At 47.1% G+C, this 16,799-nt stretch overlaps 1 protein-coding gene across 2 annotated transcripts; it reads right to left on the bottom strand.

Moving 5' to 3' along the window:
- Positions 1-177: 177 nt before the first annotated feature.
- LOC309537440 (fatty acyl-CoA hydrolase precursor, medium chain-like) lies at positions 178-15,266 on the bottom strand. Of its 2 annotated transcripts, none has more exons than XM_082232260.1 (13): positions 14,894-15,266; positions 11,932-12,136; positions 10,894-11,032; positions 10,351-10,484; positions 9,997-10,150; positions 9,545-9,646; positions 8,166-8,273; positions 6,929-7,060; positions 6,518-6,598; positions 5,308-5,455; positions 2,118-2,267; positions 518-590; positions 178-403 (listed from the first exon to the last, which is right to left on the bottom strand). In XM_082232260.1, exons 1-13 carry the CDS (start codon positions 14,907-14,909, stop codon positions 226-228), a joined length of 1,620 nt encoding a protein of 539 aa, XP_082088386.1. In that variant the 5' UTR covers positions 14,910-15,266; the 3' UTR covers positions 178-225. The 2 variants fall into 2 exon arrangements, with proteins under 2 accessions (XP_082088386.1, XP_082088385.1); XM_082232259.1 differs by lacking the exon at positions 14,894-15,266 and adding an exon at positions 14,102-14,874.
- Between the last annotated feature and the right edge of the window lie 1,533 nt (positions 15,267-16,799).

Here is a 16,799-nt window from a genome sequence, read left to right as displayed (position 1 = left end):
CTAGGCTTAGTAACAATGTGCATACCTCCTGCAGGAAAGGAATAAACATAATTTACAAGATAGAGATGTTTATTTAACTAATTTTTCTATATTACCTACTCTCCATCATTTTGCAGCTCAGAATAAAGAAATATGGTGTATTTGTTTTGTGGAAAAATATATTTTAACAAGTAACTATCATTTGTGATTTTGGTGCTCTGTTTATTGTCCATAGCTGCTTGTGAATTACAATTCCGTGTGTTTTCTTCTCACCTCATCCACCTTCTCAGGGACAGTCTTTAGCCAAAATTCCACTTTTTTCTCTTTCAGCTTCATTGAGACTTTCTGCTTCAGATTTATCTCTAGATACTGCTCCTGGGTGTTATAGGCCGGCCACTCTACCAAACCTTCTCCATTAGGGTTTCTAGGAGCAGAACCAACAACAGACAATGTTCTGTCATGTCTGCCAAGGCATCCTACATGCCTTCCAGCCAGCCCCACCACACCCCCATAACTATCACGGTGGCCCATGACTCACCCGCTGCGAGCAAAGTTAGCCCAATATTTCATCATGGTTCTGCTAAGAACTTTCTCCTCTTCCGTGGCATCACCTGAAGAACAGAGGGAGGCAAATTCATTACACAGCTGGGATCGCTGCAAATACAAATCCACTCCCAATGGTTACCCAGTTCAGTAATTCATTCTCTGAAGCAGAATGTGGGGGGCATGGGGAGCTCGGGGGGGGGCACACATGCTGCAGCATCCATCAGAATATCTGCAGGAAAGCTTGTGCGTGAAAAGGTGCCTGTCATTTGTAGTGATCTGCAAGCACTCCAGTTGGAGAACAGCCTTTACCAAAGGTGTCATGGACTTTGAAGAAGCATGAACTCAGGGCTAAAAGGAGAAACAAGCTAAACGAAGGCATGTTTGCAAATCCTCTCCATGATCAACACCTGCCTGGAAACCTTGGCCTTCAGAGCCACTTACGGACTCACTGTTAAGCCTATGTTCGTGAAAGACAATCTTACTCAGCTACACGTGATCTCCAAAGAAGAAGGTCTGTTTCAATGTGTAGTCTTGCCTGACAGCCCTGAGCCACATGGCTGGTGATGCTCTGTTCTGAAATGGGCAGGGAAACCTCACATGAATATTGTCCATGTCAAGGCAGAGGCTGCAGAAGTGTTGTGATGGGCCAGGTGTCCTGGGGTTGTGCCGGAGCCATGCCCCAGGCCAAATGCCCAAAGGGGACTGCAGGAGGAGAAAAGGCCACTCAAAACACTTGGCAGAGGGGGAAAGTGAGGGGGTAAGCTGCCTCCCAGAGAGGCAGAGATGGGGAAGGCCTGGAGGTGGGAGCCTCCCTTGAAGCACAGCCCAGGGCTCATCCAGAGTTGCACTTGTCCTGTGCCTCGAATGTGTGGGTCCAAGCAGGTTCCCGCTTGTCCAGGAAAACCTGCTCTTTAGCAATAAATTGGAGCAGGCATCAATCCGGAGATGTTTTCTCCAATTCGGCAGTAAAGATTGGGTTTCGGGGTGGGGGGGAGCGGCTAGTTTGGATGAGTGCCAGTATCCTACTAGCTTCTCTTGTCTAACAGTGAAGAAGGAGGTGCCCTCCCCATCCTCCCCCCCCCACCCCCAGTTAAAGGTGAACTGGTTTGGGAATTTCTGGTCCTTGTTCGCCCTCTACTGACCACAGGTGGGAGTGGCTTCTTCCTGCTTCTGCTCTCCTCCATCCCCACTGTTGGTTAGATGCCCAGCAGAGCCCCAGAAAGTGGGCCCCCCCTATAAGAACCGCTCAGGCCCTTCCCATGTTCTGTGCCCAAAGGGAGCCTTGCTACATCACCCTTTGGTTTCAATTCACTTTGAATGTATTATATTCCTAGAAAACAACATGCAAACTGTTAATTCGAAAAGCGAACAGGGCAGGTGATCAGTCTGTCCACCTCTGCCGCCAATTCTTAGCGTAATCTGTAGGCACCAAATCCCTGTCACGCCAAAAGGGTTTCAGCACCGCAGATGATGGCAAACCCAACAGGCTTTGGAGGGGGCGCCATGCCTGCCTCCTGTGCCTGGAAGCTGCCCTGCCCTACAGCAACCTCCCGCAAAAGAGAGTCCTGAGTCACGGGATAGCCGCTCTTTACCATGCAGGCGAATGTCACCAGTGAGAAACGGCCCTCCGAAGACGAACCCAACTTCGTCTGCGTGATCCGCTTTCACATAGTCTGGTTTGGTATCGTAGTACAAACTGGGACGGTGCTGGTACTCAAAAAAGTAAGTGGGAGCCCCGGTCTCTAAAGAGGGAACAAAAGGAGATGGAGGCTGAGAGAGAAGGCAGCAGTGCATTCCCTAAGCACGGTCGCTCCCTGTCCTTTGCCTTTCAGCTGCTAGGGAGGGGGCAGCCTTCGATTCAGGTCTGAAGGGTCTCCTGTACAATCAGAGGGGCTTTCTGGTAAGATCCAGAGGCTTCATTTTAGCCCACCAGGCACTCTCTGCTTCAAAAAGCCCCAGGAGAAATTATAAGGCTTTCACATCTAAAAGAAAACCATGTTGGCACCCTCGGTCCAGCTTCCCTGTCGACGACATTCCACAGGTGGAGGTGCCACAGCTGGAATGCCCCCTCCTTCCTTTTTCACCCACTTCACCTCTGCCAATGAGAAGCCAGAGAAGTGCCTAGAATAGACCTCTATAGCCCTCAACGGTTGTGGTCTGGGAGAAGACAGAACCTCCTCCAGGTGCCCAGAGGCCTTCCAAAAAACTGTGTGTAATTATGACAAGGCACTGTGATGCTGGGAACTTATAGATTATGGGGGAAACAGAAAGATCAGCTCCTTCATGTGTCATCCCTGGCAGCTAGTACATATCAGAGAGGATTTTCCTGGCCTTGTGAAGTCTGTAGGGCCAACCCTTCCTACAGGCACGTGATCCAAAGCAGCTCCTTTCAGTCCACTCACACAGCCTCCTCCTCACACTGCGGCTTCATGACTTTGCCTCTTGAAGGGACAGCATGCTACTGCCCTCTGGGCCAGTCAAAATCCTGCCTGCTGACATCTGTACCGACTGAAGTTTCCAAGAGGTCTCCAAAGGTCATTGGCTCAGAGGGGCGGCCATTCTTCCCTTCCCACTATCCCAGAACACCTCAGGGAACAGTGCTACTAGTTACAATCTTTTTCTGGGTGCTCCTGTGGGACATGCTGTTAGAAAAACGGGAAAGAAAAAAATCCTCAACCTGTTAGTTTTTAAAGGTAAAGCCACCCACCACTAAGGTTCTAAGATTTCAACTCTGATCCTCATCTGACCTTGGGGGAGTTTCCACACCATCCCCACGGAAATGACCCCCCGAAACAAAATACTTTTGATCACCCCTTTCAGCTGGCAAAAGGGTCTGCAGCCACGAAGGCCGCTTGAGTCTCCTATGACAAAGTTGGATCCAGGAGAATCCCTCAGCTTTTTGGAGGGAGGGCAACCCTGTCCAGAGCAGACTGTGCACCATTCCTCTGAATCTGGAGACCAACCCTTGTCAGGATGAGTTTCAACCCCACTTGGATGACAGCAGCCCTCAGACTAGAGGCTGACAAACAGGGGAGGGAGGAGCATGTGTTTGGCTTGGTGGTTCAGAAAGATGCCACCAATGACCCCTCCACAGAAGCTGGACTGTCCGTACCTCAACACCATCTTGCATGCAGAAGAGCTGGAGGTCCCACCTCCAGTGAAAAGGATCAGGACGGGAGGAGAGGAGAGGAGAGGAGAGGAGAGGAGAGGAGAGGAGAGGGGGAAACCCTCTCAGCGTCAGGCACCAGAGAGCCACTGCTGGCATAGATGGACTAAATAGGCACAGTTGATCCAAGGACTTGATCCTGTGCCCCTCTTCTCAGGAGCTTTGTCTAGCAGCTTGTAACACACTTTCCATTTGCCCAAAAACATTATCTAGATCCATAGAAACATACAAAGCCTATGAATCAAAGGCTTTGAAAAACTACCTTGCAGATTTAGTGCATTTGAAAAGAGAAACCCTGAAAAGATGCAACGGGGGTTATGCGGGCACTTGTGAGATGGGTGCAGCCCTTGCACCATAATCTCATGTTACTCCCAGTGGGACTTCTTCATGACCTGCTCCCAGTGGCTCAATCAGCCTTCATCTTTGACCAGGCCTGTATCTGCTAATGGGTGAGGAAGTTCATACCTTGGCCTTTTTCACCCACAGGCTTTAGTCCAATTCAGGAATGATTTACTCATCTTGTCGGCCCAGGGATCAAAGAAGCTGGCATTGAACTCAGCCAAGTGTACTCTCCTTTGGTAAGCACAGAAGTCCACGTGACCCCCAACGATGGGGGGGTGGGGATGTGCCTTGTGAGGAAGGTTCTGGGTGTGATTGCTCGCTCGGTCGCTGCTCAAGGGCTCACATAAATCACGTGCCGCAGAAAGCAAAGCTCTACGCTATAACCAGGCCAAGAACCAAAGGTTGCTGAGAACTGACTAGGACTTAAAATAGTTAATAGAAATAGTTGCAAAAAAAAAAAGCTTCTAACTAGGAAAGAAACACCACACAGGAGCTGGGGAAACTTAGCTAGGAACTTAGCAATTCTGGGGTATCATCACAGGAGCCCTCGACAATACAGATGAAGGAAATAATTGCTGCATCCCTACAGTTACTTAGGTAAAATTTGTCTTCTGAACTTTCAGTGATGCAACTCATGGGCTGCAGAATGCCTACGTGATGTGTTCCATCAGTGGTTTGGCAAGAGGCAAATCTGGTATCAGAAGCAGATATTGTGCCTTATAGTACAATTTAAACCAGAACAATTTAATTCTCCCTCCCATCCGAACTACTCAGATAAAATGCTGACTGAAAGTGGGTGACCCCTCTTGCCTATTGACTCACATGGATGAATCTGGTCTTCTCCCTCAAAGCAGTTGTGGTGCCAGCTTATGTAAATCTTAGACGCAAGGAATTACAGACCCACTGGATGTCCTGAGTTTACAGTGTAAATGACTGAAGTGGCAGAGGGGGAGACAATGCTTGCTTGCTTGCCATGCCAGCACTTGGAAACTGCAAACTCACACAAGAGCCCTGACTCCAGGCTCCCCACGCTAAATTCTTGAAAGTCTTTGACATCTGGAAATAATTTTGTTCCTTCCTCCAAGTAGAGCTGAACTCGAGAAATTACACAGAGAGTCTCTTGGAGTCAAACTCCAGACACCTCACAGTCTGGCTCTGGGGATTCTCTGAGGGAAATGGTGTGCCTCAAATGGCATGCGTCACAAGTGTTTTAATGTCAAGAGGATACTTTATTATAAGTAACACCTGACGGGGGCGGGGGACACTCTTTTTACCTCTGTGATACCGTAATGTTTTTATGGATGGGATAACAATGAACACATCTCCAATCAAGTCCAGGAACCCATCTCTGAGCTCATCTAGGTCATTGGTGTCCCCAAGGTACTCATCAAGTACCATTGGCAGGAGTTCAAGTGGGATCCCCTGCGAGAGAAGAAGAAGAAGAGAACAGTTTGGATTTGATATCCCACTTTATCACTACCCAAAGGAGTCTCAAAGCGGCTAACATTCTCCTTTCCCTTCCTCCCCCACAACAAACACTCTGTGAGGTGAGTGGGCTGAGAGACCTCAAAGAAGTGTGACTGGCCCAAGGTCACCCAGCAGCTGCATGTGGAGGAGCGGAGACGCGAACCCGGTTCCCCAGATTACGAGTCTACCGCTCTTAACCACTACACCACACTGGCTCTCTGGTGAGAAAAGAGATGGTGGGAAATGGCCATTGCTGGGGCGGGGGGGTGTCCCCTCCTTTCTCAAATGTGCCCTTTGTTACTTGATTTGTGCTACAAGTGTGTAAGAAGCAGGTTGACCGAGAAAAGCCAGCCGCTGGGGCGGGACAAATGAACTGGATGCTATTTCTGTTAAATTTGCCTTGGGATTCTGGAAAGCACTCCCCTCCATGTTAGAGGGGGCTAAGAAGGGTGTGCTGGTGGAAGCCTAACTGGCCTTGGGCATCATGTCTAGCCTACCTTGGGAAAGGGAGTCAAAAGGTTATTCTCCCCCCTCATACTCTGCCACTGCTACACCCATGTTCTTCTGAATGGAACTGAAGCAGAAGTCCTAAGGCCCCCTCCCAGGATTGGGTCAGGAATGATCTGAGGGGCTTTGGGGAAGGCCACTGGCTGGGAACATGTGAGGGCTGTGAAGCTTCCCCCCCCCCCCCGTAAGCAGCTGCTTCCAATGGCCTCAGGAGAAGGAGAGGGACAGGGGTTAGTTCCCTCTCTTGCCCCCTTCTCCTCCTCCTCTGCCAACCCTGCAAGCAACCATCAGAGCTAATGCCAGAGCTCCCATTCCATCCCTATGAAGTCAGGAGAGGACTCCTCTGGATCCTAACTCCCCCCCATCACCAGTCACCTCTCAGCCTAGGCATGAGTTACCCCATCCAGGCAAACATCTACAGGGTGGTGCTCATAATCAATCCTATCTGCAGAAAATTTATTCTCAAAGTTTCTCAGAGAAAGGATGCAAATCAACAAAATAAATAGTTACCAAAATGGGGAGGATTGCTTCTGAAGTAGTACGGATTCTGTCCCTGTCTCCCACGTCCTTAAACCCTTCCAGGGTCCCAGTCTGCATCAAAAGAGAAAAGAAGGGTTATCTGTGCCTTTGAGAGAAACTTCAGAGTAATTCTTGGTTGGGAATGTTCATTTGTCCGTGTTATTTAATTATTAAAACATCTTTGTTGAGATCTATTATTGCCCACAGTGAACCAATTCGTCTCCAAGAACTTCTGCTTGAGAACATCTAATGAGCCTTTGGGGTCTAAAGGAGTAGGTTTATGCTTAGAAACCACCACCAACCATTAAATTAATAGCCTAGTTGTGAGGCCCCTCTTGTCACAGGGATTTCATGCAGACATTTGGGGGGCAGAATGAAAAGGCCTTGCTAGCGGGATCTTACCACACGCGAATTCCAGCCAAATTCATGGTTGGTGACTCCGACCATGAGGGGCACAGCACTGACCTCCCTCCCAGCCAGAATCTCCTCTGGGGTCTTCGGCATAAACACACCATCCAAAGCTGGCCCTAAGCCCTGAGCAAAGGGAAGGAAAGAAGGTGTTTAACTGAAGGGCCCAGGACCACTCACCACCCTCCACCCTGACCAAGCCAAAGTAGTCCGGGAGGAATGAGGAGCTCAGCCTGTCTTAGCACCTCAGTTGCCTCTCCTGATTCAGATGGAGCAGAGAGATAGAGCTGGGTGTCACCTCCCTATTGGCAGCACCTTCAAAAATCCTGATGACAGCTCCCAGCAGCTTTATAGATGTTCAATAGCATGGGGGACAAGATGGAACCATGAATAGCTTCCCATGAGCAGAACCGAGGAAGTACAGTGCCCCCAAACCCCACTTCCTTGAGTGACTCCTGAAGGCTGCTGTGGTTAATGGCATTGAAAGCCGCCAAGAGATTGAGAAGAACAAGCAAAGTTGTATTCTCCCCATCTCTCTGCCAACTGTTTAGTGGGCACGATGCTGCAGCCTCACCCTCTTCAGTCAGGTTTGGACCAAGTCTTACGCCGCCTGAGCTCTAGCCACCAACCCTCCTGTTTCAAGGCACGCAGGACACCAGAGCACCAAGAAAACTGATGTGCTCCACAGTTTTTGTCTGTTTTTAGTTGTTTTTATTGTACATCGCCTTGAGATTAATAAATCAATAATATTCTGATCAAATAAAAGATCTATTTAAATATGTACACAAATATGTATTTAAATCCATTTTCTGCACTTTTTATATTCTGTATTTATATTACAGTGGTACCTTGGGTTACAAACTCCACTAACCTGAAAGTAGTACCTTGGGTTAATAACTTTACCTCAGGATGAAAACAGAAATCGCACGGCAGCCACGCAGCGGCAGTGGGAGGCTCCATTAGTTAAAGTGGTACCTCAGGTTAAGAATAGTTTCAGGTTAAGAACAGACCTCTGGAATGAATTAAGTTCATAACCAGAGGTACCACTGTACACTAGGACAAAAAGGAAGCTATAAGACGGGCTGGTCCATTCCTCCTTGCCCTCATAAACAGCAATACACACTTGGAGCAGAAGGTCTTAATGAGCACTCTAGGTGGTTCCCCTCACTGGGAGAGGAGAAACAACTGAGCAGGGCATCAAGGCTCTTTCCTGATCATTCATGTCACTTACCTGCCTGCTAAGGTCAGCATGGATCAGCTCCTGCTCACTCTTCTTCCGGAGACAGTGGACTAAGGCGGCTGAAGTGGTCATCTCACAGCCAAAGATACGGGCAATTTTCTGTATATGTACACAATGACAGGAATTCTTATCTGCTGCCATCTCTGGCACACTAAGCATTCAAAGGGTGGAGAACAGAGAGTCCACCATTTGTCAAACTAAAAAGTGGCAAGTGCCCCACCCCATTTTCACTGTAATTCCCACCTCCTTTTGAGGGTCGCTTTAGAATCCCACCAGAAAGCACTATTGTGGTGTGCCGGCCTTAAACATGGCTTTTGGGGTGAGTTGTGACCCCAGTATGCATTCATCTTGTTGCCAAGGAAACCTGATGGAAAGGGTTTCAAGGCTGCCCAACCTGCTGTCTTGCCATGGAACCTTTGGGGCCCCAATGAGAAAAAATGTCATTTTGGGGTATTATTTAACCTCTCTAGGTGACTACCCCAGTCCCCTGATCTGAAGGAACAGCCTTCAGCAGGTTTCAGTGCCCTCCATATGTCCCTAAGAATGCTGGAGCTCTGGTGACAGAAAGCAATTGTTTTGCCTGTCCTTTTATCCCTGACCCCAAGGAACAGGTGTTTTGAGTCTGTACAGTGCATCTTGTCCTCAGCATGTAGGCCTCAAGACCAATATGCCCACATTAAAAATTCCCCAGTGTGTTATTTTCAGGCCCCTAGGAGCAGCCTGCCCATTGCCCAACCATCTGGGTTCATGGTGAGCATGAACGGCCCACCATCCTCACCCTATAGGAGTAGGGCCCTGTCAGGGTGCTGAGGGACCCATTTTAATCACATCTCCATGGCAGGCCTCCTCCCGTCTATATACCAACAGAACCATACCTATGTGAGTGGTCCCTCTCCCTCAGCCGAAAGCAGCACAACATACCTCACACCTCCATTTCTAAAGGGCAAGAGTGCATATTGCTACTACCTGGTACCCTTTTGTTTTACTCCAGATTGGCCCTGTGCCGCACCTGTTACCTGTTACTAATTCCAGTCATGGCACTGTGGTGGTGGGTTGTGGTGAGATCTCGTGAGATTTCAGTAAGATCTTGGCAAGAGCTCACTGGAAGTTGCCACTGTTTCGTTTCTGCCAGAGGTGGAGGCAGCAAGGGGGACAGGGCGCCTGCAGGGCACCGCCTTTTGGGATTCCACCGCCTGGGGCGGTTGCCTCAGCCTACCTCATATGTGAGCCGGCCCTGCCCTGCATTCATGACACTGGGGGACTCCACCCAACTTTTGCTACCTGGGCCGTGTTTAAAAAAGAAAAGAAAAAGCCAGCATCCTTGGGACAGAAAACATTTTGGTCTCATCTGGTCAAACAAACAAACCTACTTCAGCAGACTTAGACCTGTTCTGGAAGACTATTGGAAGCTGTGAGACACCGCTCTCCAGGATGGCTCTGTGGAATAAACCCTTTGACAAGGGAGACATAACCTGGCAGAGGAGAAAGGACACCATTGGCAACAGACATTATGCCCTGCCACTGACCTAACAAAAGCGCTGAACATCAAATTAGGCCTCTGAGTCCCCATAGAACTTACACCTATTGCACCCAATTCCTTCTTCCTAATCTTTCCTGTAGCCAGAGCAAAAAGGGCCACTTTATGCACCATGATTACATGGGTTCTGCAAGTTAGCAGTGACTGCTATCCCCACCCATCCTTTCCACAGCTTTGAGAGTATGTCAGAGATCATTATTTTATGTTTTGTAAAATGTCCACCTGAGAATTAAGCAGTCTATTACTATAATAGAAACCCTCACCATATAACATTTTGGAACTCACATGGGCTGAAGCACTCATGGATCCTGCAGAGACACCAAAGAGAGTCACCAATTCCGGATCGCCCCCGAAAGCTCCAATGTTTTCCTGGATCCACTGGAGAGCTGCCACCTGGTCCAAAAGGGCCCAGTTCCCTCGAGCACTCTCATCCCCTGTGCTGAAAGGAAAGCGTTGGCAAGGAGCAGCAAGCTCAGCGCTCGGGTGGATTTCGGAGAAAGGGTTGGCACTTTGAGTCAATGCCAGGTCCTTCCGAGGGGTTTCGGATGCACAAGTGGAGAGAAGAGCTGACCCGACAGGTCAACCCAACGCCCCTCTAGTGAAAAGGGCCCTGGAATACCTTTAGCCAAAGCCTCTTACCTGAAGAACCCCAAAATGCCCAGCCTGTACTGAAGGATGACCACCACCACATCTTCGTAGGCAGCTAGCGCGGAACCATCAAACCTGGAAGCTGCCCCAAATATCATGTTCCCTCCATGAATCCACACCATCACCTTCAAAAGAACAGGGGCGGCAGGGAATGACTGGAAGGTCGCTAGAGAGCATTTTTCATAAAATGTTTTTGAAATAAATAGCACATAATAATTGTACATATAGACTATTTTGTAATGGATGGCGAAGATTGTATCATTGTAGTCAGGCAATTTTGCAACAACAGACAACCATTTAGTTTTGCGTGCAGTTCAAGATGCATTTATCCAGTTTTTATTTTATTTTATTCAGAACAATTAAAGAAAGGATGTGGCGTAACCAATCAAAATTGCCCTTTGTAAGAAGATGAGAGGCAGAAGAGTCTTCAGAGTAAAATGACATTGGCAAGAGCCACTGCCATCAACCCAGAATCTGCTGCCAGCCACCCTGCTTTGCAACGCTGCTTTCAGTCCATTTAAAATATGTGCTTACTGGCAACTTGGATGCCTTGGGGGAATCTGCGGGAGTATAAATGTTTAAATACAAACAGTCCTCGGAACTTCGGAAGGGCGGGTGCTTTTCTTTCCATCTCTTCTGAATTCCTTTCAGTATATCCAGATCCTGGGGGCACCTGCGGAAAGGACACCCCCACACTCAGCAGTACTTTGGAAATAACAGAGTGAACATACTAGCTCAAATATAAAGATAATAATTTGCAAGAGGTCACGAGAGGTGGTGTCAGGGAGAAACTGACATAGGCCAGTTTAAAGGTTTACTGGCAAAGCTGTGGACTTCATCAACTGTTCTTAGTTTTTTGTTTTTTAAAAAGGGCAACAAGAAAGGGGTCTTCTTGACACTCTAATCTTAGAAAATGTATGACAATGTTTCAGTCAATCCGAGCAGGAGCACTCAGCCTTTCTGTTCAGAGAATTCAGTATAAATTGTTTTAGTCTGAAAACAGGATATCCTCTGTTAATAGATTTAAATGCTGGGAATATAGATGTCTTAGGAAAGATGTGCTATAAATGTGATGGGACTATTAGCCTTGACAAGCTTATTGGAACATAATATTCCATGCCTTCTCTTAAATAATTAACCACCCTGAGTTTGGAGCCCATTAGCATTGAATTAATATCATTGCAAATTATTTGTCTAACATGGTCAAATAATTAACTATGAATTTATTGAATGCAGCTAAAATGTTGTGGGATTAACAGTGAAAGAGCTCTCAGCCTCCAAAGGCTAAGGGCTGGTTGCTGAAACATCTGGACTGCTCCGACCCATTAAGGTTGCAGATAGTGGAATTTCTGTGGAGTCCGTGTTAAGTTAAAACAGAATTTTCTTTCAGCAATTAGACCTGTTTTGTTTCCAATGATTTCTTTCTCAAAAAATATAAAATGAATGAATTCTTTAAAAAAAGGTGATGATGAGCACATGCTGGTGGTTCCCAGCACCTCCCCTCAAACATTCCTCTCTGCTGGTTTTTATTTCCCCAGTGCAGCCAAGAGGATCCAACTGCATCTCTCTTACACCGCTGGGTACGTGGTAGCATCTCTCACGCCATCCCATGGCTCAGGCGGTTGAGGCGAGGAGAATCTCAAGGAGCCAGTGGGAGGCTTTGCAAAGGGGATGCCCAGGAAGACATTGACCAGCCGCTCTGTGCCCTTTACACTTGCTTGCGTCCCTCGAAGCCGTCCATATTTTGTGGCCACTTCTGGGTGGGCGCCTTCTGGACCTACACAAGGCGTGCAGACAAATAAAGTTTTTTAAATGTGTGAAATCGCAAACATAGAGGCAAAAGTATAGAATTATATAAAGCCAGGGGGCCAGAGAGCATTGGGCCTGACCACGCCCCTCCCCTAGAAAGGATCTGTGCAAAGCCAAAAGCAGCCTCCCTTCTCCCACCACACAAAGGACCTGAGAGCAGCCATCCTCTGCAGTCAGCACTTTGAGTTAAAGTGGGTTTTCTCTGGTTGTAGCTTTTTAAAAATATACTATTTCATTTTAAATGTCGGCAGCTTTTTCTGTTTAACGCCATTTTATGAAAGAATCTTGCAGACAACAGCCCTGAGGATCATCCCAAAGAGAGTCCTGCAGTCACCTGGTAAAAACCATGAAATTGGGGAGATGGAGGGGAACCTGAGGGTCATCTAGCCCAACCCACTGCAATGGAGGAATCTCAACTAAATTAACTAGATGGCCATCCAACCTCTGCTTTAAAACCTCCAAAGAATGAGAGTGCACCACATCTTATGGGAGTCTGTTCCACTGTCGAACAGCGCTTACTGTGAGAAATATCTTCCTGAGGTTGAGTCAGAATCGCATTTCTTTTACCTTGGAGCCATTGGTTTGGTTCCTAGCCTCCGGAGCAGGAGAAAACAAATTTGCTCTATCCTCCATGTGACAGCCCTTTAGATATTTGAAGATGCCTATCATGTCTCCTCTCTGTTTCCTCCTTACCAGGCTAAACATAGCCAATACCCAATTCCCTCAACTGTTCCTCATAAGGCTGTGTTTCCAGACCCTTGATTGCCTTCCTCGGCACATATTCCAGCTTGTCAATACTCTTCTTAAATTGTGGTGCCAAAAACTGGACACAGTATTCCAGGTGTGGTCTGACCAAGGCAGAACAGAACAGGACTATTACTTCCCTTGATTGGCGCACTATACTCCTCTTGATGCACCCTAGAATGGCATTAGGTTATTTTGCAGCTACATCACACTGTTGACTGATGTTAAGCTTGTGGTCCACTAAAACTCTAGATCCTTTTCACATGTACTACTGGCAATCTTATAAGAACATGCGGTGCAGAGGATAATGTAAATAAAATGCTATAGAGCCTCCCCAATGGCTTTGGTCCTGAAGCCAGCACATGCAGTTAAGTGGCGGGATATCACTTGTTTTGATGCCTTTAGCTATCAGGAGGTGGGGAAGTCTTCAACCAATGCAAATTGCCTTTCCCTGCCTCTCCACCTCCTATTCGTAAATCAACTCCTATTGGTAAATCTTCACCCTACCACTGTCATCTCCAACCCATCCCTATGCATTTTCCAGATACAGTACAATGGGATTTACTGCCAAGTAAGAGAGGAAACGTAAGAGAACACATCACAGAATCAATTTCTAGTCCCTCTTCTCTCTCTCTCTCAGACACACACACAACTCCCTCACCCCAATCTTTTTTAAATCCAGCAATCATTTCCCCCCCCCCCTGATGAGTGGCAGTTGAAGCAATTGAAGTGCTCTTATGCAGAGTGTCGGACACAGGAATGAGATGAGCTACTCTTTGCAAGAGAGGGGTGAAGGGTGGGAGGGAGCTGCTGGTGAATTCTGAGTTGTATTTCTGAATAACGCATGAAGATGCTCTTAGATCAAGTCAGACCATTGATCTATCTTGCTCAGAACTGTCTGTGATTGCCAGTGGCTTGCTGGAGTTTCTGACAGGGTCTTTCCTAACCCTACCTAGAGATGCCACTGGGGATTGAAGCTGGGGCCTTCTGCATGCAAAACAGGTGTTCTACTACTGAGAAGTGTCACTGTATCTTCTACAGACTAGAATAATAATACAATAATGGTGTAACTGGAAAAATGTAAAGAGGTGACTGACACAGACAGAGATGCTCCTCTTCACTCTACTCAAGAGTGGATTGCAAGGGGCTATTTCACTCTTTATCAGTTAAAATGAAACACTCCCCTTACCTTTGCCTTCAAGAATTCTGAAGCCAACAGTGCTAATTGCAGCAACCCAGAACAGGGCACTCCATGGGGCTGATGCCATCATGCTTTACTGCCCCTGGGCCGCTGCACCTTTATATGCTTTCAGGGCAGGGTACAAAGATCAGCATCCCTTGCAAAGAAAAACCGGGAAAACGTCCAGATACACCTAGCATCAAGCTAGAATAACACCAGACCAATGATTCAGTTTTCAACAAAAGGGAATCATTAACTGTAATGTGAGGAAAGGTTACACAAAAGCTGCCGAACCAGCTGGCACCAATGGAAAGGGCAAAGTCTAAAGCAGGAAAGGGTGCCCGTGCCCCGCTCGGGCCCTCTTTGGCTGGCATTCCTGCCAGAGGAGCGGGAAGGAACATGTGGTGGTCCTTTGGGTGCTGTGAAGGGTGAGAGGAAGGCTCCTAGAAGGATAAATCAACACCTCTTCCCTCACTCCCTCTCCTCCCCTCCAAGTAAAATGTTAACTGATGAGGGCAGATCCACGTCATGGGTTTAAAGGGCATCCAAACCATGGGTCAGCAACCTTTTTCAGCCATGGGCCAGTCAACCACCCCTCAGAGCATGTGGTGGGCTGGACTATATTTTGGGAAAGAAAAAAAAAGAACGAATTTCTATGCCCCCCAAAATAACCCAGAGATGCATTTTAAATAAAAGGACACATTCTCCTCATGTAAAAATATGCTGATTCCCGGACCGTCCGTGGGCCGGATTGGGAAGGCGATTGGGCCGTATCCGGCCCACGGGCCTTAGGTTGCCTACCTCCGATCCAAAGCATACAGCTTCCCTAGCAGCCTTTCTCAACCTGTGGGTCCCCAGATGTTGTTGAACTACAACTCCCATCACCCCTAGCTAGCAAGGCCAGAGCTCAGGGATGATGGGAGTTGTAGTCCAACAACATCTGGGGACCCACAGGTTGAGAACCGCTCTCCTGGGAACTGTAGTTCTATAAGAGCGCTGGACATTGTAGCCCCATGAGAGGGAAGCGACAGATTTTTTCCCCTTCTTGCTGCTGGTAGCTTTTTTCCACGGGGTGGAAAATGCGGCCTGAAAATGCGGCCCTCGGCCTCCACCCATTTCCCTTTCACAGCGCAGCCCCCCCACCTTCCCGGTGACTTTTGGGGCTCCGAGAGGACTTTTTTTTTTTAGATATTTATTAAGATTTTCAAAATATTACAAAATAGAAAAAGAAAAATACAAAATAAAAATAGTTAAAAACAATTCAATCTTTCAATGACTTATCTTTCATTTGCTTATTTCCCGGACCTCCTCACGCCTCCCTTTTCTGTATTCCAGTTCAGTTTGTTAGTTCAGCAAATCCCTCCCCTCTTTGTTTATCCTAGTCTTCAATCTTAAAATATTGTAACATTGGATTTTTACCTATTAATAGTCCATTTTCTCATATTCCCTTATAACATTACAGCTATAAACCACTTAGTTTCTATCCAACATCATTCTAACATTCATTAATTTTACAATATTTCTGTAAATAGTCTTTAAACTTTTTCCAATCTTCCTCCACCGACTCTTCTCCCTGGTCTCGGATTCTGCTAGTCATTTCTGCCAATTCCATATAGTCCATCACTTTCATCTGCCATTCTTCCAAGGTGGGTAGATCTTGTGTCTTCCAATACTTTGCGATAAGTATTCTTGCTGCTGTTGTGGCATACATAAAGTAAGTTCTATCCTTCTCTGGCACCAATTGGCCGACCATGCCCAGGAGAAAAGCCTCTGGTTTCTTCAGGAAAGTATATTTAAATACCTTTTTCATTTCATTATATATCATCTCCCAGAAAGCCTTAATCCTTGGGCACGTCCACCAAAGGTGAAAGAATGTACCTTCAGTTTCCTTACATTTCCAACATTTATTATCGGGCAAGTGATAGATTTTTGCAAGCTTGACTGGTGTCATGTACCACCTGTATATCATTTTCATAATATTCTCTCTTAGGGCATTACATGCCGTAAATTTCATACCTGTGGTCCACAACTGTTCCCAGTCAGCAAACATAATGTTATGTCCAACATCTTGTGCCCATTTAATCATAGCAGATTTCACCATTTCATCCTGAGTATTCCATTTCAACAGCAAGTTATACATCTTTGACAAAATCTTAGTTTTAGGTTCTAACAGTTCTGTTTCTAATTTTGATTTTTCCACCTGGAAGCCAATTTTCTTGTCCAAATTATATGCCTCCATTATCTGATAATAATGAAGCCAGTCTCGCACTTTATCTTTTAATTTCTCAAACTCTGCAGTTTCAATTTGTCTCCTTCTTGTTCCAAAAATTTCCCAATATTTCGGCCATTTGGCCTCCATATTGAGCTTTTTCTGAGCCTTTGCTTCCATTGGTGACAACCACCTTGGGGTTTTATTTTCAAGTAAGTCCCCAAGAGGACTTTTTCCATTAGTAACCCTCAGCCTGCGACTCTCACAGTGGACCCTGCTGGGTGGCCTTCCTGGCAGGGAGGCTGAAGCCGCAAAATCCTGTATTGAACAGGCAGGTGCGACTGGATGGCCTCCCAGGAACCCTTCAAACCGCGCAAGGAAAGCAGAGGCGGCAGTTGCCCAAGGTAAGGGGAGAGAAGTCTGTATATGCTCAGAGGCTACTTTCTGTCAGTGCACGAACACACAGGCGTTTCCTCCCAGCAACTCGCACTTCTTGCC

The sequence above is a fragment of the Podarcis vaucheri genome (genome assembly GCF_965113315.1).
Source record: "Podarcis vaucheri genome assembly, chromosome: 7".
NCBI lineage: Eukaryota > Metazoa > Chordata > Lepidosauria > Squamata > Lacertidae > Podarcis > Podarcis vaucheri.
Note: the sequence above shows the minus strand (reverse complement) of the source record. Positions and strands in the feature narration are given on the sequence as shown.